At 45.3% G+C, this 21,364-nt stretch overlaps 2 protein-coding genes across 7 annotated transcripts in view; one reads left to right on the top strand and one right to left on the bottom strand.

Moving 5' to 3' along the window:
• The window catches only part of LOC135917129 (uncharacterized), a 677,883-nt gene that overhangs the window by 450,226 nt on the left and 206,293 nt on the right, over positions 1–21,364 (top strand). Inside the window, exon 6 of one of the 3 annotated variants that reach the window (XM_070524066.1) lies at positions 17,447–17,568. The exons of the other annotated variants lie outside the window; for them this stretch is intronic. Coding sequence (XP_070380167.1) covers positions 17,447–17,515 — 69 coding nt within the window. The 3' untranslated portion in view covers positions 17,516–17,568. Of the gene's footprint in view, positions 1–17,446; positions 17,569–21,364 lie in introns of those variants that run through there. 3 annotated transcript variants of the gene reach the window in all.
• The window catches only part of LOC135915639 (allatostatin-A receptor-like), a 90,256-nt gene that overhangs the window by 51,317 nt on the left and 17,575 nt on the right, over positions 1–21,364 (bottom strand). For 2 of the 4 annotated variants that reach the window (XM_070524060.1, XM_070524058.1), the window contains exon 2: positions 99–163. The exons of the other annotated variants lie outside the window; for them this stretch is intronic. Coding sequence is in view for 1 of the 2 variants with exons in the window: in XM_070524058.1 (XP_070380159.1) it covers positions 99–103 (5 nt within the window). In the remaining variant the exon portion in view is untranslated. The remainder of the gene's footprint in view (positions 1–98; positions 164–21,364) is intronic. 4 annotated transcript variants of the gene reach the window in all.

Here is a 21,364-nt window from a genome sequence, read left to right as displayed (position 1 = left end):
TGGCGGACGTTGCCTAGTGGACTCGCTGGGGGAACCTCTCGGCATGGCATTACGACATCCTGAGTCGTTCCCGGACCATTGCTGCAGCAGCTGCGTACCTCATTCCAGTGCGAATATTTACTCCTGCTTGTTTCCTGTCTTCGGGCAGTCCTCGGAATTTCACCTGCCAGCGAAATACGAAGAGAGTAAAAAAAAAAGACAAAAATGAAATGAGACGGGGCTCGTGATACACACGTGATGTGGTTCCGCGAGTTAAATAAGAGCAAGTGGCAGTGAAAGAATGACGCTTCTAGACGCTAGTCGAGGCAAAGAGAGAGAGAGAGAGAGAGAGAGAGAGAGAGAGAGTCTTTGTTAGCAGTGAAGCTTGGATTTCTGGCAGCGTGGCTTAGCGAAATTTATTCGTTCTATGTACTCCAGTTCGAATCAATTCGAAGTTTCTTTTTTGTCTTTGTCTGGTGAAAGTGCTCACTAGATATATATTTACAACTTGCAGGAAATAGATAGTATTTCTGGTCGGGCCTGGTGAGGGGTCCTTTAACACTACTCTCTACCTATGCGAGGCAAAGCGAGTGTGTGCACGGTTGTTGCCGGTTATTCTGCGGAATACAATGCAGTCCGAAAATGGTGGTGCAGCTACTTTAGTGGAACAATCTGTTTCTGTAACAGCGACACATTTCTCTTTTGGTATAAAACGCGCGTTTCTTTACTCGATAGAGCGTACGAGAACTAGAGGCGCTCTTTTTTGACGGCAGCTAAGTGGTAGAAATTTGGTTTGCCTTGTGCGTCCATTCATCCGTCTATTCCGTTACGTTGATGACTTTATCAACGATACATGCAAGTTTTGTCGTCATCATGCCACCTCGGCATCCGCAGCTTCAACGTCGCCAAAGGTAGAAGAAAAAGACGACTTATGCACGAAAGTCATCATAGAATATTGTACAGATCTTACTTATTAATGTAACCAGAAAGTATGAATGTTTCACACAAGCTCTTTAATCAAATTACACGGACGACCACACAACCTCACCATAATAACACACAAAGGGAACGAAAAAGAAGAAAATTATGCAATAAGGTTTTCCGAATCAAGCCTAATCAAATAGTAAAGAATTCATCATCAGCCCATTGTTACATTCCCTGCAGAACGAAGGTCTCTACCTGCGATATCAATTTTCCCTTGTCTTGCGCTAGCTTACTCCAACTTGCTGCTGCAAATTTGCCAGTTAATCACCCCACCTAATTTTGTGCCCTCCTCGACTGCGCGTCCCTTCTTTTGACACGCATTCTGTAGCTCCAGTGGCTATCTGCCCTACGCATTGCATGGCGTGCCCAGCTCCTTCTGTTTCTCTTAATGTCTACTTGACTTTAAATGAAATATTCAACCACTTCAAACAAAGAGAAACATATTATAGGCATATGGCGAAGCAGCGGCGATCAAAAGTTTTCATGAAGCTAAAGGTGTTGAGTAAATAAATCTCGCCTACTTAGACATTAGGAATCTGAGCGCTAAAACTTGAACATCTTGAAGGGGCAGCACAATATTACGAAGACAGAAAGCAGGAAGGCACAGACGCTGCCCCTTCAAGATGTTCAAGCAGTACCAACTCTCCTAAGTGTCGATCCTTCTACGGCACTGAAACTTGTTCATGTACATATTTTAAACACTGCTATATATGAACAACTATGTCATAAAAAGACGATGATCAAAACGTCAACAAGGTGAATCGCAGGAGCCAACACATTCCCCTGTCATAAAAAGGAAGTTGCGTACACCACAAAAAAGATAACAAGGTCATTTATTGGTCTAATCTACGTTTTTCTTTCGACAATATCATATAATTTGTAGTAATAACTTAAACAGTAAACAGTCTTTAATTTTTTTATACTTACTCTAAGATACTACAGTTTTACATGATTGCAGCTCTCCCCAAAACCAGCCATGATATAACCACGGCCCTCCTGCCTAGTTCCAGGTAGTAACTCAGCGCAATCATTTAAGGAAATAGCCATGTTAATTATGAGGTGGCAATTCTCGCAACGAAAGAATGCTGCTGTCGCCGTAAACGATTCCAGTGACAAAGGAATTGTTGAAGGATGCTCCTTTTTTTTTGTCAACATTTACTTTCCCGGACAAGGTTATTGACGCCCACGTAATATAGCCAACAGTTCTCATAGTTTTCTAACACACTACGCTTCCCAGGGGGAACCAAAACCTTTCTTGTTGTCAGCAGCCTTCAAATTGTTGACACGCAAATATGCAAAAGCTTGTGCCCAGGCATATGCGCAACTTCCATCGTACCAGCGATTTCCCCAGTGCAAGACCCATCGCCGCCGTGACCGTTTGCCGCTTCATTCAGCCTTTCCTTGTAGTACAGGAGAGATGACATTCCTTTTCATCAGATACGCCACGTGGCCTGTGTTAGTGTCTTTAATTTCCGGTGAAGAGAGTTCCCGGTGGGCCGGAGGAACCTATTTCCGGGTATGAACTGAGATTTGTATCACGCTGTGTTTTGCTGTGGTAGGACCTAACGAATAGGCATGCTCCAGTTCGACCACCTTTTTTTTTTTTTGCGGGCTCGCAAAGCGATAATTCGATCAGATGGCAGTCACCGACTTCAACGAGGAAACGAGGAGAGGCACTACCTGAGCACCCCTTTTTAAAACGAATCACTTTATTCCGCTCATTTGGCTTGTTTTCATGGTAGTCAGAGTGTGATGGTGGTTGACGGCATTTGGAATTACACCATTTATACAAGGACTAGTACGCAAAGATCACGTGGTCTCGCGCTTCCGTGTGAAGGGACGCGTTGGTAGCCCAACGCCTAACTATTATAGCTTTCTCAAACTAGCGTTTCGTTCATCTGTACTACAGTATTGCATGTACTACTTAAAACTTAAGTGCGTTTAGGAACGGAGCTGAAAACACTAGCGAATTATCTTCACCCTAACACCCTAACAAGCATTCAAGCACATCACTACTCTATAAAAGAGAATAGCATTTCAAAGCAATCGACTATTTACCAACGTTCACAAACGCGGATCGTTTTTTTTTGGCACATTATTATTACCTGTGATTCTTCATTTGATACCGGTTCGTAATGGGGCGGCTTCTGGCAATTAAAATTGCAATCTAATATATTAAGTAGTGTCATGATGCAAATTTGTCTTTCCTTCTGTAATTTATGGGCAAAATGAGCCTTGCAAAACATCGAAGATGATCTGATCTACGAGCAGATGGCGTGTACTAACCACGGCTCTCAAAAAAATGGGCGACCTGACACTGTGGCTGTTAAGGCTGCAGCAAATGTTAAAATCATGGCACAAAAGTGCATTATTCCGCTAGCTTGACCTTCCTCTTCTGTGTCGCTTGCCCTGAAACAAAAACATCTCGCCCGTATCTTGTCACGCTTCGCTTTTGTAAGGGCACGCAAAATTGTGCTCAATAATCTGATGTGCAAACTTCTCGCCGCGTTCGGCCACATAGAAATCAAGAGACAAGAACGTTACCCATCCGGCATGATCCTCGCACTCGAGTGGTATAGTGCTTTCAGTTAGGTGTGTCGATGGCGTTTGGCAATATACTCCACGTACAAAACTCTAAGGACGGTTGAGGTGGTGTCAAGGAACGAGGAAGAGAGAATGTGGAAGAGGAAGACATTGAAAATCCTTGCCTGTCCTTGGAGCTTGTCTGCATCTTACACACGTGTTCGCGAAAAACCTATACTGAGAACACGTTGTTCTCCTGCCTATTTCAGAGTGTTATGAGTGCGAAAGAGTGTTATACTACCAGAAACGGAAGTTATTTCTGCGTTATCAACTAATAGTTATACCTAACGGGTGCCACCGCAGGTAATTGCGGTAAAAGATAAAAATGACATGAGATCGTTGGTGTTTTTTTATTTTTTGTTTTCTGTATACTACCCTGCACTCTTATATGGCAACTTAACGGAATGTGAAGCAACCGGTAGGCACGTTGTGTGGATGTTCAACTCAGTTTACGAGAGAATCAAGCATATTACTTTGCTTTTATTACGTTTCCAGTCACTTCTACACTGAAAGTCAAAGCGACTACACCAGCATGATGGTTAGGTCCTTCGGGTAGTCGATCATCCTAAGGCATTTACTGCACGTGAACGCAGCTCACAACTTGTAGGAATGCTTTCTTCGCACTACGAAAAGTTCTCTAATATGATATCTCAGCTTATTGAAGTTAGCAAAAGACGGCAAAAAGCTCTGTCGAAATACCTATACAGCAGCAAAATTTGGATGTGTTATTGAGTGTAAAACTTTCCAATAAAAACGAGCAAACTTTAATAAATTTTGGCAGCAGTGAACTTTCAGAGATGACCGGAAATTTATCTTAACACGCTAACCACAATACCGAGAAAAAGCAACAAACGGTTTTAGTGTTTCGCAGACGCTTACGTTATTTTGCTTAGGGCACGTTGCGAAATGACTACATTTGTAGCTCCTCTAAGAGCAAAAGGACCTCTCGGTTCACTGACTTCGTAATGACCACGCTACTGTCAGAAATATGCGTTACGTTGCTCTTATGGATGAAAGAGTTGGTGCGTTGCAATCTTTCTTCCTTGCACTACAGCCCCTTAACTCATAGCCAAAGAGGACGTGTGGTTAGGGGGTTCCATTAGCATGGCACCACTTACAGGGCGATGTCGTGCCAGACATTTGTAACACAAATGAGCGCTGCAGCGTCCAAGGTAAAGGCATGTGACATCCTTTTCTAGAGACGCCTTTGACAAATCACCGGAACTGGGGCGCAGCATCAAATGCGTTCCCATAAGAGTTTCGGAGGCATACTGCATTAAGGAAGATGGAGCCATACAGGGTCCTTGAGCTCTTGGATACCTTATACGCTTATAGCGCTGGGTAAACAGTCATATGTTATCGGAAGACAACTTTTCACTAAGATCAACTACGAAGCAGTGTGTTTTGTTGTTTCCGTGCAGCATCACTTTTTATTGGTCTTGATGTACAGCGGTTTCCGAGCAGTAAACAGCGTCAAACAACAGGAAGAAAAGAGGGACACAGACCACAGCGCTGTCGCTACAGCGCTGTGGTCTGTGCTCCTCTCTTTCTCCTGTTTTTTATCGCTGTTTACTGCTTGTAATCATGAACCAACCAGCCCAAATGCGTACTCTTCTACGGCGGGTTGTTTGTACTGCTTGACAGAAGCAATGGATTACTCAAAAGGGAGCAGGGAGTGGCTTTTTCACTTTCATTAAAGTGAAACGCGTGTTAGTGCCATTTATACTGTTGACTTTGCTTGCTGCGGTGCTTTGGTATTACCTTCTTTGCGCTCATAATCATTCAGTAGTATGGTGCCTTAAAAACACTGCTCATGTGTTTCTACACAAAGCTGTTTAACTACCTCCTTTATCGTCGCGAAAATTTTCGAATGGTCCCTTTTTAGCTTATTCATCTAGTCCTTTCGAAACCTCGAAGAAGCGGAGCACGTGGATTCACTCAAGGCAAATCTTTTTATGTCAGCCGGGTAAAATGCGGTCATTGACGCTTTGAGAACGCAGTTGTAGTGTTCATGACAGCTAGACTAGCATACTACAATGTCATTCACAGCCAACTTTGATCCTACCAAGTCCGTCTTTTTGCCATTGCGTTTTTGGCTGTCATTATTTTCTGTAACATCATGCTCAGCCTACGATTACATGGAGATTGTTCTCGAGAACAACGTATTTAGAGTGAACCAAGGCTAGAACACGTGCAAGAAAAGGAAAACAATGTTCGTAACAGACTGCCTTCCATTTCAGGTTGCTGCATTTAACAGAATGTCTCTTCGCCGTGTAGCCTGCTACTGTATCGAAACACGTGAAAGAAACTGACATTTTGCATTAGCAAGTGACGGAGTTGATCGACTGTATTTCTGACTCATTACTACTAGCCCACTTAATTTACCTTGTCTAATCAGTTCTGCGAAACCTAAACTAGATTCTAAGCTTGAGTGCATAGAATACATCTTACGTTTTTTTTTCCTGCGAGTCTCATTGTGCCATTTTTCTCATTCACATAGATGAAAAGGAAATCTCCAGTAGCAGTATCTGTGTTGTCGTTGCGCATCATACTGGTGAGAACGCTGACAGCGCCACGCAGCGACATCCTCGAGAGCTGACCCGTTCACCGTGTCAGCCCAAAATGTGACTGTGACATGACGAGTGGCCTTTCAAAGGCGACCAGACATGTTTGCTTTGTGTTGGCCTAAACCTCGCCGACACGAATTGCTCTTTACAGCAAGATTGCCTATGAAGCTAGGTAGCTGCAAAAAGAAAAAGGAAATTGCAACAAGAGATTTACTCTTTGTTCAATTCGCAGTCGAAACAATCGCCACTGTGTAATGTGTGCATTAAGTGTATAATAGCCGTGCCTTACCAGTACTCACCTGCGGGGCAGAAACCTGGAGGCTTACGAAAAGAGTTCTACTTAAACTGAGGACGACGGAACGAGCTATGGAAAGAAGAATGATGGGTTTAACGTTAAGGGATAAGAAAAGAGCAGATGGGTGAGGGAACAAACGCGAGGTAATGACATCTTAGTTGAAATCAAGAAAAAGAAATGGGCATGGGCAGGACATGTAATGAGGAGGGAAGATGACCGGTGGTCATTAAGGGTTACGGACTGGATTCCAAGGGAAGGGAAGTGTAGCAGGGGGTGGCAGAAAGTTAGGTGGGTGGTTGAGATTAAGACATTTGCTGTTACGACATGGCCACAATTAGTACATGACCGGGGTGGTTGGAGAAGTATGGGAGATGCCTTTGCCCTGCAGTGGGCGTAAGCGGGCTGATGATGCTGATGATGAATGTGTGCATTTGCGTGCGATTAAGTTAATCTCGTTATATGAGTATGCACGTGTTATGGGCCTCATGGGCAACTTTGTCCAGGTACAAGACCACGCAGGTACCCAGGTACAAGACTACGCGGACAGGAAGGATAACAACGAACGTCTATCACAACTCGATGTCAGACAACAAGCATATTTTTCCTGACTGAATGCTTTGAGCCCGTAAAAGCAGCTCTCTAAAGGCGTCAGTATAAGCTTTCAGCCAACCGATAATAGAACACAGTGTGCATGCGGATTTACTGAACTCGGTAAAGGCGGGTGCAAGAAGTTCGCTTTACTAAACTCATTCGCTTTATTCAAACTGTGTTTTTAAGCATTGCACTTTTACTTAGTGTACGCCGTTATACCCGAGGTATTGTGAACGGCTTCGGAAACCACGCGAAGTGTTTCAAGTGACTCACCATTTCCGGTGTAGGTCCTTCGCTATATCCGACCTTAGGACGTGTACAGCCTCCACTTTATGCGAAGCTGCACCGGCTCCAATATCTAGGCGCGTGAGCCTCCTTGATAACGTCCAGGCAGCGACACTTTGCCATCACCGCACCAAATACATTGCAGAACATCTGTGTACAGGTTAGCAGTAACATTTCATAGTTCTTAACAGAATTATGCATTTTCTATACCTCGCCTTCTTGCGCATATGAAACGAGGACAGAGATGACGATGGCAGTTAGAGCCATGCATGTTGGAATATTCTAGTTGACATTAGGAGAAAAAACTGGAGCAGGGAAGCTAGGCTAAGTAGTAATGCATAGGGTAGATAACCGGTGCACCATTAGTGTTACAGAAGGGGTGCTCAAGGGAAAGGAAGCGCAGTTGAAGATCACAGAAAACCAGGTGCGGTGATCAAATTAGGAAATTTGTAGGCGCATGTTGGAGTCGGCTAGCGCAAAACAAGGGGGGCACTTGGAGATCGCTGGGAAAGGCCTTCGTCCTGCAGTGCTCATGAAAAATAGGCTGATGACGACGGTGAGGGTGATAATGGTTATGGCTATGATGGTGATGATGTTATTTGTTTGGGAAGTAACTAGCGTGTGCAAGCCCGTCTTCACTGGTTGCGGGGAGAGTGCTTCTTGAGGGGAAAGAGAAAAGGCTTGTTCTCATTTGAGTGCCCCGGTTAACACATGTGGCTTTTCGCTCAAGGTCATTGAAGGTGGTCGAAAACGGCAGCTAATAGCATTTCATGATTAATACATTTTATCAACATCATTATTGATGATGATGATGCAACACGTGTGTCTCGGAAAGGTCACTAGAGTTGAGGATTGGGCGAGTTGGCATTGCATGCTAAAACTGGTACAGCGTAATGTAGAAAGGAAGAAACAAGCCGAGCCGGCGAGATAAAGGAACAGAGCGCTCTTCTTTTAGATAAAGGAAGACAGCGCTCTGTTCCTTTATCTGGCCGGTTCGGCTTGTTGCTTCCTGTACCAGTTTGAAAACGCCTCGGAAAGCTAGTTGGCGTTTCGTGCAAGGCTTTCACGTCATCTGATGAATTGGATTCCTGAGGAGTGAGTAGCGTTTTAACACCGCTTGGGATGAAGGCTGACAAATACGTTCGCCGGCAAGGGTCCGAGAGGCACTATTTTGCATTCTTGCGAACGTTTCTTTGGTGTCCATCCGTGTTGTCCATTGGGGCCTCGATGTAATGTACGAGCACAGAAACTCTTGATGTGGGAACTAATATATCTATTTCCATGACTATTTGTGCTAAGTCTGTTTGAGGGTCCGTACGTTAAAGCAAAGCTACGTAATGTAGTTCGAAACCAGTGGTTAGAATTCAGGTTCAAATCTGAAGGAGCGTCACAGCCATTGTCACTCCCTCACTGATTTGTCAATGTAGCCTTGCTGACCTACGCCCGCTAGATTTGCGGAGTACACGAGATATACTCAGTTAGGCTTACTCTGTCGTCAAGGCACGCGTACCGGTTGACCAATGCAAGTGTTTAAACGCCTAGCAAATGAAAACCTAGATCTGTTTTAAAAGTCGATACCCTGAGACAGTGCGAGACAACGGGGAGAGGGTGATGCGGTGCCGCTTTCTCACTCTCTCCACTCAAGAGAATGTGGCCTACCTTCAGTTGAGCCGCACTCTCGTTAGACAAGGTAGAAATGTTTGCGTGCACATGTTGTGCAACACATTTTAGTCTGTGGAAACGAAGATTGACATAAAGATGAACCAAAATAAACGGTAACATATTTCTCCTGTAGTCGGATAAATATTGTATAGGAAATAATCTAATGCGGAAAAATACCTATAGGAAAGATGCGCTCAAGAAAAGAATAGAGTTCAAGTGGATCCAGTGTTCTCGCTAGAGGCGTGTACACCCGCTGTGGACCATGCTACGTCACCACGCCCTTACACCTCGTGCGCGAAGGTCGAAACACCCACCGTGTGTTTTGTCTTGCGCTCTGTGACAGCCTAATGACAGTAAGAGTGATAGCGCAAGCGCTTGGCTTGGGAAAGTCGTCTGGTCTCCGCACGTAGACTGCACATTCGGGAATAAAAAAAAAAATTCGCCGACTTGGTGGCAAAACTCTCCACTTCTGAGCAGAAGTCGTGTCGAAAAGAGTGTTGCAATGATTGAAAAATCAGAGAAAATGGCGATGAATTCGTACAAGGAGCCATCACTGAGCCGAAAGTTGGACTTATGAATACCACATATAGCGGAAGTTGTAAAGCTTGGAAGAGAAGATGAAAGATGAGCAAAGGACTTCAGAAAAAATATCGCCGGGAGAAGAGAACAACACGTAAATCAAGTTTATGACGTCTTTTTGGCTGCCACGAAATTGTAAGCCACAAATTTGTACCTTAGAGTCAGACTATCGATGCAGCTTTCTCTGTAAATGTCCTGGAGCGTCTGAAAGATTGCGTAGGCTGCGAGTGGCCAAATTTGCCAAAATACAGGTGGCCTGAGATTCCCACTGCACGAAAAATAAAAGCAAAACTACTAGAAGGGTGCTGGATTCCACGCCAGTTTAATGACCTTGCACACTGTATTGAGAGTGCGTGAGGTTTTGATCACTCTTGATCACTCGTGAGGTTTGATGACGTGAGGTTTTGATCATTCGCCGAATCAAGCCCCCATGCAAACTTTTTTTTTCTTCACCAAATACGCCTTGATGCTGCAGTGCTGGCTATCGGCGATGTGGCGACAATCCAAAAAGACCTCCTTGCTAAAGCTCATATTAGAAGATTTCCAAGGTTGCCTCCAGCAATCGAAGAGGCAGAGCCATTAACTGTGTCTAAGGACGAATATGTTGAAGGTGATCACATCGACGTATCCGAAGAATTGTAAAACGAATTTTTTAATACTAATAATATTTGGGGTTTTACGTGCCAAAACCACTTTCTCATTATGAGGCACGCCGTAGTGGAGGACTCCGGAAATTTCGACCACCTGGGGCTCTTTAACGTGCACCTAAATCTAAGCACACGGGTGTTTTCGCATTTCGCCCCCATCGAAATGCGGCCGCCGTGGCCGGGATTCGATCCCGCGACCTCGTGCTCAGCAGCCCAACACCATAGCCACTGAGCAACCAGGGCGGGTAAATGAATTTTTTGAATGGCACTGCGCGAACAGTGACATGGCTAGTACGTTCATTTATACGAGATCCGCAATGACTGATTTAGGCGTGATATTATTCCCATGTGCATTTCTGAATAAAAGTGTTCGGCGACACTACCTGAGCACACTACTTATGCACGGAAATGATTTCTTGACGTGTATGTGAATTCGTTAGTCATTATTCCGCAAAGAGACGTTTTTTTTTCGTTACCGTGTTTGTTATCTTGTTTTTATATTCTCGTGTTTGTACAGCGCACGTGCTGCACATTATAATGCATTTCTGCTCTGTATACAGCTGTTTTTGTTTTTGTTTTAGCTACTGTTAATATTATATGCGTGTGCATTAGAATATGTCCCTCCTGCAGCGTTCTTTGGGCTGACAGCATCTACTAACGAAATGGAATGAGATTTTCTTTTCCTCTTTATCTCTCTCTCTCTCTTTTTGTCTAGCACATCGCATCAAAGCTTTTGTCTCATCGCAACCAAAAAAATCGGGGACGTGAGCCGCCCCTAAGAAGCGGCGGCGTCTCGTGGATTAGCATTGACTTCGTGCCGCGTCATAAATTAGGGACTCGCTCGCCAACGCTGACCCTCGCGCAAGAACTACAGAGTAACGCGGCAAGAAAAAAAAAAGTCAGAATGATAGCAACACGTAAGATCGGAAGAAATAGCTCCGGCCCCCTAGCGGCGCCGATTGATTAGGGAAAAGTATACACGAGGGATTTGCCGTCTGGAGAACGATAGATGGCGAGGCGCCGGGTAAAGGGTTAGGCTTAGCCGGGTGCCCTGCGAGCCATTTCTACGGCCACGAGGATTAGGGCTACGCCACCGGTCTTCGCGGCGCCGACCCCCTCAAAGCCGCGTTGAGCTCCACGCCGAAGTGTACACAGGAATCGCGAAAAGACCCCGCATCGATGGCCATAGGCTTTTAACGCGGCCTGTGGCGGTAGCCGCTTAAGCTAACGGGCAAATGTGTCGCAGTCATATATACTTAACTGTTTCGAGCCTACGCACAATAAATCAGCACGATGATCTTTTTCGTTTTTTTTCTACGTTCTGTATATGTTCGACCACAGTGTAGGAAAAAGTTTTGAGTGTTAACACTCTTCACTCACTACGGCGGACAGCGGTATCGGAGAGTGCTCGTAGCCACAAAACCGCTGGCGTGTTTCTTGAAATGCGCCATTCTGTATGATCCGTCTGTGTGTCTCTCAGCAATGAATGCGCCTGTGTCTAACAGTGCAAACTGTGAGCTTTTTTATTCCTTCTCCACTTTCAATCCCCTGTCCCCCTTCACCAGTGCAGGGTAGCCTACCGGGCTCAGCTTCTTTAACCTCCCTGCCTTTCCCTTACGACCTCTCTCTCTCTCTCTCTGACTGGGGTGCGTACTGCGAAGAGGGGAACACGTCAAAGTGTTTTGGTGATGTTAGAAACGGTTTTGTTTCATATGTTTTTTATCCTCAATGTCTGTTTTGTGTGGCCTGAGTTCATCTCAGAACGTGAAGCTTAGTTCCTTACTTGCTTGCTATTTTGCTGGAAACATCGTGCACATTTACTTAGCATTATATTTCTGCACTGCAGTTTTTCAAAAGACTTTCAAATGTTTACACTTCGTTAACCAGCAGTTATGCACAAGAAGGCCGCGTTGTTCTGGCTGTCCTACCCGATAACTCAGTCCCAGTAAAGGAAAGATAAAAGACGGACTTAGATGACCCAGTGTTGGCACAAGGTGGAATACTTATCCTACTTTTTCACAGTGAAAAATGCGCATGTGCAAGTCACGCTATGCTGAACGATCCTACAGTAACTTTCATAAGGCCGCCTCGACTTCATGGGGCTCCTTCTAGTGGCGCCACCTGGCGTTGTTTGAAGTAATGTACAAGGAGTGGCAAACAATCCCTGGTCGCTCCTTCGGGAGGGGTGCACCGACATTCGAAGCGCTTCTCTTACACCAGGGTTCAGCTGCGATGCGTGACGAGTGCTGCCGCCTCCCGTGCATTCTAAGCGTTTAACTGATGGGTACAATCGAGTATAACTAGAGCCATTTTTTATGTGCACATGTGCATTGTACTTGCTACTAGGAATACTGCAAGTCCCATTCTTAGGGTTTTGATCTCATGTTTTGCGGCGTCAGTATCTCAAGGTCTCAAGTTCATAGGGTCGAGATTTCAAGCTCCACTTGATGTTATGCTTGTTTCTGTTTTGTTGTTGTTTTACATTTCTTCTCTGTTACAAGAGAGCCGTGACCGTAAGCAGAACTGTGTTCAGTGCTGCATGTCTCGGCAAAGTGCGCATGGTAGACAGGCTCACCGCATCGAGTTTCTATTTGCAGAATAGTTGTGCGCGCAGCGTTGTGAACAAGGTAGTGCTTGTAGAATATGTAGTTGCAGAGCATGAACCAGACGCAACTGTTGTAACAGAGACTGGGCTGCAACTCCGGCTACCCAGTATTTTCTAACCTGTCTCCATGGATACGCGTTTATCCGAAATGGCTGAAACAGCAGGAGTGCAGGCGTAACAGTATGCTCACTGACAACAGAATACAGCATTCACTCCTTTGAGATTCACCCGACATCGAAAATGTACGGCGTGGAATTTGTCTTAAAATAAACGCTTGGTATTAATACCAACCTATGGTTTTAGTTCAATCCCTGTAGCAATTACAACTGCATCTAATTTACAGCCATTATTTTCTTTTCATCTCACATGTAGTAAAAGTGGAGAATACACACTTCTCTTCGCAAGAACCCTGAATCCAGCGGATAGCGTGCAATAAAAGGAGGCACCAAGAACGTGAGCTTAGCGTATCCTTCGCAATCACAGTTAATATAGAAGTGGAGGAAGAATCTACAAGGACATCAATGGTCAATCCAAGCCGCTTAGTCGTCATAATAGCCGCTGGAGCTTACGATTAAAATATGCAGCAAAGAAAAGTAATCTGAAACAACTTTGTTAGCACTTTCAAAAGCGATCGCACATATAAATAAAAGTGCAGGTGTCACGAAAACTGATAACGTGCGAATCCTTAATGAAAGGAAATATGGCTCCTAATGAGTTGCCTGCTGCTATGGTTCTGTAGCGTATCTGAACACGTGAGCTCGCATACTGAAGCGAGATGCTGCAGCGGAGTCGCTAAATGCCAACGCATACAAAGGGCAAATAAATAGGTGATATCTAAAGCCGCGAAGGACGTAATCTAGTCAATGACCACACATTCAATGCTCAATGTCAATGCTCAATAGTCAATGCTCCACACAATCGGCTGATTAATAGAGCCCGGGCCGCTTTCTGCTTTATTGTTGATTTTTTTAGTGGTGCGCCCAATAAGGTTTCAGTTTGCTTTGTGCCCAGAAGCTATCCGAAATGCCTCAATGGCATGGTTGAGCTGGCTAATCATAATCAGATCAGCCGCGTAGCTTTCTCTTGTACCTGCTCATGGCTTCTCATGGCTCGGTGAACAAAGTAGTTTCTACAGATAATAGCAATGTACGACTCATTACACCATTTGTCGTCGTTGACCTGTGTACCACATAACTCGAAGAGATTCTGCCCTACGATTTGCTCCAATCGGTGCGTATCAATTTCGCATATCAGCTGAGCGCGGCTATTGACACTGCCCTGCCCACTGCTAAGAATGGTAACCATGTTACGAAGTTTCTATATTGTACGTGTCGTGCATAAAACCTCGAAAAGCGAACAGAATTCGCGAAGTACGGTCTTTTGCACTATAATTCACCATTCGTGTAACAGTATCGTTACCCGCCGAGGTTGCTTAGTGGCTATGGTGTTGGGCTGCTAAACGACGTCGCGGGATCGAATCCCGGCCACGGCGGCCGGATTTCGATGGGGGGCGAAATGCGAAAACACCCGTGTACTTAGATTTAGGTGCACGTTAAAGAACCACAGGTGGTCGAAATTTCCGGAGTCCCCCACTACGGCGTGCCTCATAATTAGGAAGTGGTTTTGGCACGTAAAACCCCATCATTAAATTTTTTAACACTATCGTTTGTAGACACGCAGAAGTGCGGAAAAGGCATTGTTTCCCGGATGATTCAGCAAGCTTTTCACATCTTCTTCTAAATGGTGGCGGGAACATACGAAATGCGCTAAGAATTACGATTATTCCAAATGGGCAGCGCCACGAGGCAACAGTGAAACAGTGGCTGTGAAAATAAGCAGTGGCCGAAACATTGAGGCCATGACGCGTTTCCGGTTCTTTGTATCACCTCCGGCGCTTGCGGAAAACCTGGAGACTGGCTTCGGTTACTACGACGCCAGTTACTCGTGACTACGAGGCCCAGGATGGACTACGTAATGAAGCATACGTACTCTACTCCAACGTCTGTTAGAACTCGCGAAAGCAATTGGATTTCTCGACATTAGGTACACCAAAGCGACTGAATTATACTTTCCAACCGACCTCTCAAAGTAATTGAAAGCCGTCAAGCAGTTATAGCTTTCTTTCTCGACAAAAAATCGAATACGTGTTTCTTGCGCTATTTTCCTTCGGAACGACCACTGGCGTGCCCTTCACTTCGGTACATCTAGACTACTCTGTTTTAAATATCTTCAAGCTGACAAAGTTTACCCGGTGACACTGGCTGGACAGATTTGAAATGACGAAAAATGCAATGGATGTGACTACTGTGCCTGCAAGCTGGGATGGTGTAAATGGTCGCGGAGGAAATGCGGCTATTTTGTTCAGCTCAAATAACCAGCAACTACGCAGTCGACAGTTTTAAGCTAGAACCATTTTGACGGCTGGTTCCAGCCACGATATGTCTTCCACTCCTCTCTATGCCTTCAAGTGCTGTAGACACTAAGCAAGTAATAGAAAGAAAGAAAGAAAGAAAGAAAGAAATAAATAAAGAAAGAAAGAAAGAAAGAAAGAAAGAAAGAAAGAAAGAAAGAAAGAAAGAAAGAAAGAAAGAAAGAAAGAAAGAAAGAAAGAAAGAAAGAAAGAAAGAAAGAAAGAAAGAACAGAAAGAGTCGTTTTGCCTTGTTTTTCCAACCTGTGCACAGTTCTTCTGAACGTCCCCACGCTCACGCCGAACTTCAAGGGTGGTACTTGAACGAAAAAACCAGTCAAAAACACAAAGGACAAGAGAAGAAGTTCACGACACAACGACTCCAGTCGTTGTGTCGTGTTGTGTCGAAAAGCCAGTCAAAAACTCAAAGGACAACTTTGAGTTTTTGACTGGTTTTTTCGTTCAAGTATGTACCAACTGGCCCAGATTTAAACCCTTCTTCAAGGGTGGTGCCCCTACAAAAATGGTGTGACTGCTAGTACCGGTCCCCGCTTACGTTGATCGTCTTCTGTCGTCTGCAAGAAATCACCTCGCGGGCCTCCTCGAAGAACTCACAACTTTTTTCGGTATTGGAAAGCGCACCTCCCTCCCGTTCCCAAGCACTCCTTTCTCGATTCGGTTCGCGAAACAAAGCCTGGTCCTGAAGCAGCCGTGTCTTTCAGTCGAGACGGCACCTTCCACATGAAATAATAAAAATAAATCAAACCGTGCTTTTCTCACGTCGTCTGTTATCCTTCGGTTCCTGTGTTTTTCATCGTCTGTGGCCAGGACTGATTTGCGCTCCATCCAACGCTGTCTTCTACTGACTTACTTATTTTCGCCGTCTGCTCATTCGACCTATCGCTCTTCGGGTTCAATAATTCAGCGCCACCACCATCTGTACTCGTCTCTCCGTTTTCTTTCTTATAGTGAGGTTAGCGAAGTTCTTTTCCATCTTCCTGGTTTACCACGGCACCCTCCTGATAAAATGTTAATATTGTCCTTTCTCTTTTCTTGACGGTTGTAAACGTGAGTTTGGGCTGCTGTTGACTTAGTGCGTGGATGCCTGAGTGTGAAAGATTATAAACAGAACTACCACTATGTTGGCCTCCAGGCCAACATAGCCTGTACATCTGTCATAGTTTCATCTGTTTCTATCATAGTACATCTGTCATAGTTTCGCATTCTTACTGAGGTCTGAATCTTAGATCTGAGAGCTTGACCACATGTTTTCGACACCAATTACCTTTACTTCTTCTTTTCTTTTCCTTTTTTTTGAGCACGAGGACTACAGAGCGGTGCACTGTACGGGAAACTGGTTGTCGGTTTTATGCTACTAATTATCGCTCAGGTGTCACATGAAAACAAACACGCATACTTTACGTGTAAACCTGCGTCTAGTTGAATATAACACTCGCATCTTTTCCAGCAATTCCAAGGATACATTCTATTAAATGATCTTTATTACAGGCCAGATATTCCCCTTGCAAAGGGTTCGTACTGCTTGTTCATAAGAAGTTTCTGAAGAGCACTTTCTCATATAAAACTATTGCAACGTCTCTCTTTAACGGCTCTTTTAATGCGACCATGACCCTATCAACCAGCTTTCAAAACGTCGCGTTTGTACGGTGCTTCAGGCTTCATGGCATTTTTTTTTATTCTGGCACTCCGCTTACAAACTCGAGCAGTTCCACAACACGGAAAAAAAAAAGCGAAATCCTGGACCGGTTGGGGCATGGGATACGTTGCTTCCGCAATCTGTTTCTGGTTAACGTATCGGTCGTGAAGGCGGCTTCCCCTGGTCCATAAGATTACACGCTAAGATTGCTGCCTTGTTTCGCGTTACGATTGCGCAAACAAAGCTTTGATTTTAGGAACCACCTAATGCCCATCATTCGCATGCTGCCTTAGCTGCCGGATTCGAGGATGATCACAGAAACCATCACCAGACTTCGGTCTATTGTAGTCTTGATATGCAATCACATGCCCTCATCGTCACGGTTGTAAGTCAATCTTACTGTCTTCTTAGCCGAACGTCTTTCCCAGCTTAAAAAGCGCGTTCTTTTATCGCTCCTCGTCTTGGGCGTCCACCCAGAAGAACTATCCTGACCCTGCACTCCTAGATGTACGACTTTCTCGTCCCTTATCTCCCACTTTCTGACCCACCGCCCTTTCATTTTGCTGTTCCTGCATCTTTCTTTGTCAATGACCATCACTTACAGGTTGGCAAGGGTGCGGTCAACTGCTCACAGGGGACTTCGATGCAGAGAAGAAAATTTACGGAAGAATAAAAATGGATTGGACTGCATACGGCAGACATGGCCAGATCGTCACTGGGAGCCTACCACTATCACAAAAAAGAAAGGTGTACAATCACTGCGTTCTACTGGTACTAACATATGGGGAAGAAACTTGGAGGTTGGCAAAGATGCTCGAGATCAAGTTAAGCACTGTGCAATGAGCGATGGGATGAAAAATGTTAGTCGTAGCGTTAAGAGATAGGAGAAGAGCAGTGTGGATCAAAGAGCAAACTGGCATAACCGATATTCTAATTGACATTAAAAGGAAGAAATGGGGCTAGATAAGCCATGTAACGCGTAAGATGGATAAGCGGTGTACCATTAGAGTTGCGGCATGGGTACCAAGAGAAGGGAAGCACAGTTGAGGACGACAAAAGACTAGGTTACGTGAATAAATTAAGAAATTCGCAGGCTTAAGTTTGAATCAGTTGGCACACGACAGGGGTAATTGGAGATTGTAGGGAGAGGCCTTCATCCTAAGTTGACATAAAAATATGATGATGATGATGATGATGATGATGATGATGATGATTATTATGCTGGTGATGATGATGATGATTGAACGGTGCTGCACCTTGACTCGTAGCTAAGCTTGTTTTGCTACAGCTATTTTGTCTCCTCCAAATTATCGGTATTTTCCTGGTGATACAGCTACCACGACATCCCTCCCGATGCAATGTAACTTCAATGTGTCACTTGTGGCATAGGGTGGCAATCACAAAGAACTGATCGTTGGTCATTGAGATGATGGAGACGCTTTACTGGGACTGCTGCGGGTGTCAGGGGCGCATCGATCATTACCTGCCTATTTGTCCCACTCTGACAACTAGCGCGCTTTAGTCCACACCAAATTGCATCACTTGTATTCAACATGATTTAACTGTAACAAAAGTGCTTGGATGGTGGCTACATCACACTTAGTAGTGATGTGCACTGCGCAAACGAAGTAGCGCAGTGCAGTTCACTTAAGCATCTCACTTGTAATGTGAGAGAGAGAGAGAGAGAGAGCAAATGATTAAAGAAAGGTAGGGAGATTAACCAGGACTGAGCCCGGTTAGCTTCCCTACACTGGGGAAAGGGAAAAGGGGACGGAAAGATTAAAAGAAGAAGGGAAAGTATACTAGGGATATCGTTCGGTCGCTCAGTCCGGATCACAGACGCTGACTCAATCCAGTAGCTTTCAAATATCGCAGCAGAGCTTTCGTGGCCTTTTGTAGCAGCGATGTGTGAGGCCATGGTCCTAAGATCTTGTTCAAGGTGAACGGTGTTCTATCTAGCCGATTAAGAGCTGTGCAGAGGTCATGTATTTCGTTTTCAAAAGATGGGCAGTAGCACAGTAGATGTTCTATACTTCTCTCGACACCGCAGGCATTGCAGTCGGTGCTATCAATCATTCCAATCAAAAACGTCTATGCATTGGTGAATGGGACGTCCAAGTGTAAGCGGCACAGCATTGTTTCCTCATTTTGCAGAAGCCCTGGTAACAACCACAGTAAGCCGCAGTAAGTGCCGCAGAGGAACCACATGACCCGCATGACGGGCTGTGCGCACGTCCTTGTCGGTCTAAACGTTAACACGCAAGGACACGGGCATGTCTGAGCATCATGGATCTTGCGCGATGTGGGCACGAAACAGAAAAAAAAATCGATTTCGAAAATTTTGGGAGAGACACTCACGACTGCTTACGTGTGGGAATGCAAAATTATTGTACCGTTTGTAGACCTCGGAACGAGATGAACGCGCTCGCATGTTGTGCCCGCATGACGTGGCGCGGCCCATTGACTGCGTCGTCACGTGCCCAATGACGCATGCACTAGGCCACACCTTCGATCAGCCAGATGGCTGTGACGTGACTTGAGCAGTGACGCACGCGCTAGGCCACACATTTGGTCACGTGGCTTCGGGGAAACGTGCTCGATCATCTCGCATCCAGGAGGACCGGGTTTGGTTCCACTCCAGACCGAAATTTAACACATTTTTTTTTTCAAATTTACTTTAATTTACTTTGTTCATAGGAACCTTTCGGAGAATTTTACCGTAAATACGAGCATTTTTTGACAATTTTTACCCTTACAGTCATAATCTTTCGAGCCGACATAGCTGATGGAACCTCGCTCAATCGGACATGTAATGGTTTCGCATTAATAAAGTATCGACCGTCCTGTCCGTGACAGGAGGCTTGTTTCTCGATCCCAGTCAAATTGCTCTCGTTGGATTGCGTTAAGAGCAACGCGGTATTAGGCAAACGCAATCAGGGTCACTGTCTTTAACAAACTAAGGACGAGCTAATCCCGGCACAGCGGCGGTGTGGCGCAAGTTGCGCCAGTGTCCCCTTTCGTTATTTATGTGCAGAAGATCCACTTGCGGGGCAAACATTAACCCCGCAAATCACAGCTAGCTGCAGGCAACAAGATTGTTGGGGAAGCGTTTGCCGGGTCCTTGTAACAACTGCCCGTATGTGCCCGTATAACAACTGCCCGTATTGTGCAAGAAACTCCCTAAACGCGGTCGCCATCTTATCCCAGGGGCTGCCATTTCCAACATGGAAATAAGTGGAGCATTGCTCTACAATGCCTGCTATTCGGGATTACAGGGAAATAACGAATCACATTTGCTTGATTTCTGTAAGACCACACGCGTCAGCGAACTTGCCGCAATTTTGCTTCTGTCCTTCCCTCCTCTTTCCCCCTGTGATCTTTGTTTACCCCTTTCCCATTCCCCCGGTGTAGGGTAGCCAACCGGACGTTATTCTGGTTAACCTCCCTGCCTTCTACTTTTATCTTCCCTTTCCCTTCCTTCCTACATTTGCTTGGTGGAGCAGGGGATGACAATTGGACCGTGACGGTGAGGGGCTTTCCGAGAAATCGGCCTCAGTTGAAGCATTCATGGACTGTCCGTCGATGTTACGTAACGCCCAGTTGCGGGCAAGACTGCTCCAGCTTTCGATACGTTCAAAGGAATTACGTGAACTGTTTATGCAGCCTTCTTTGTAGCTTGAGGCTTACGTTTGGTTTCCTCCTGCTCTGTATATAGGGCCTAGCTCACAAACACCGACCAACAAGAACGAAAGAAGGATAGAAAGACAGGAAGAAAGCGAGAAAGACAGGCGCCAGTCGAATGATAAGGGTGCAGAGAGAATCGGCTGCACAATCCACGCAGCTAAGAGGCGCCGCTTGTTATGGGGAAACTTTGGTGAGGAATGAGCCTCCGCGTTGGCTGAGCGATTGCGTTGCCTAATGAGAAGGCCCAGCTGGGGATCGCGTGATCTCCGTGGACACCTCGATTAGTTTCGCCCGCTGTCATCCGGGGCTCCCCGCCGTCGCTGTCTCTGGGAGTTGCGGCAGCGTATCCACACGGCTTGGGACGGGTCTCACGGGATTCGTAATGCGCTGCGTTGTTACACATTGTGACACATTGACACAATGATACATTGTGACGCGTTGTTCCGCAAGCAGCTGGTCACGGTCTATCGAGAGCAATTAAGAGCGAGTCGCCCCATCGGAAAATCCTTTATGCCCGGTACCATAATCCCATTTGTCCCTACGCGGTTGATACAGGGACAAAGTGGATTATTAAATAGGTCATGCAGGATTTTTCCCATAAGGCACTTAATTAATCAGCGACATCGAGCAGAAAGGACCGTGTATAGGTTGCAAGAAGTGCTAGAAACGAAATGTTGTTGATTGCTTCTCACGTGTCAAGCTACCTAATGCAAGGAGAAAGCCAAAGACAGAGCACTTGCGTCAGCCTACGAAGAAGGTGCAGAAGCCGCTGAGTAATACACAGGGTGTTTCACTTAACTTGAGCCGAACTTTTAAAAATATATGCAAATGGCACTCA

Source organism: Dermacentor albipictus, chromosome 8 (assembly GCF_038994185.2).
Source record: "Dermacentor albipictus isolate Rhodes 1998 colony chromosome 8, USDA_Dalb.pri_finalv2, whole genome shotgun sequence".
NCBI lineage: Eukaryota > Metazoa > Arthropoda > Arachnida > Ixodida > Ixodidae > Dermacentor > Dermacentor albipictus.
Note: the sequence above shows the minus strand (reverse complement) of the source record. Positions and strands in the feature narration are given on the sequence as shown.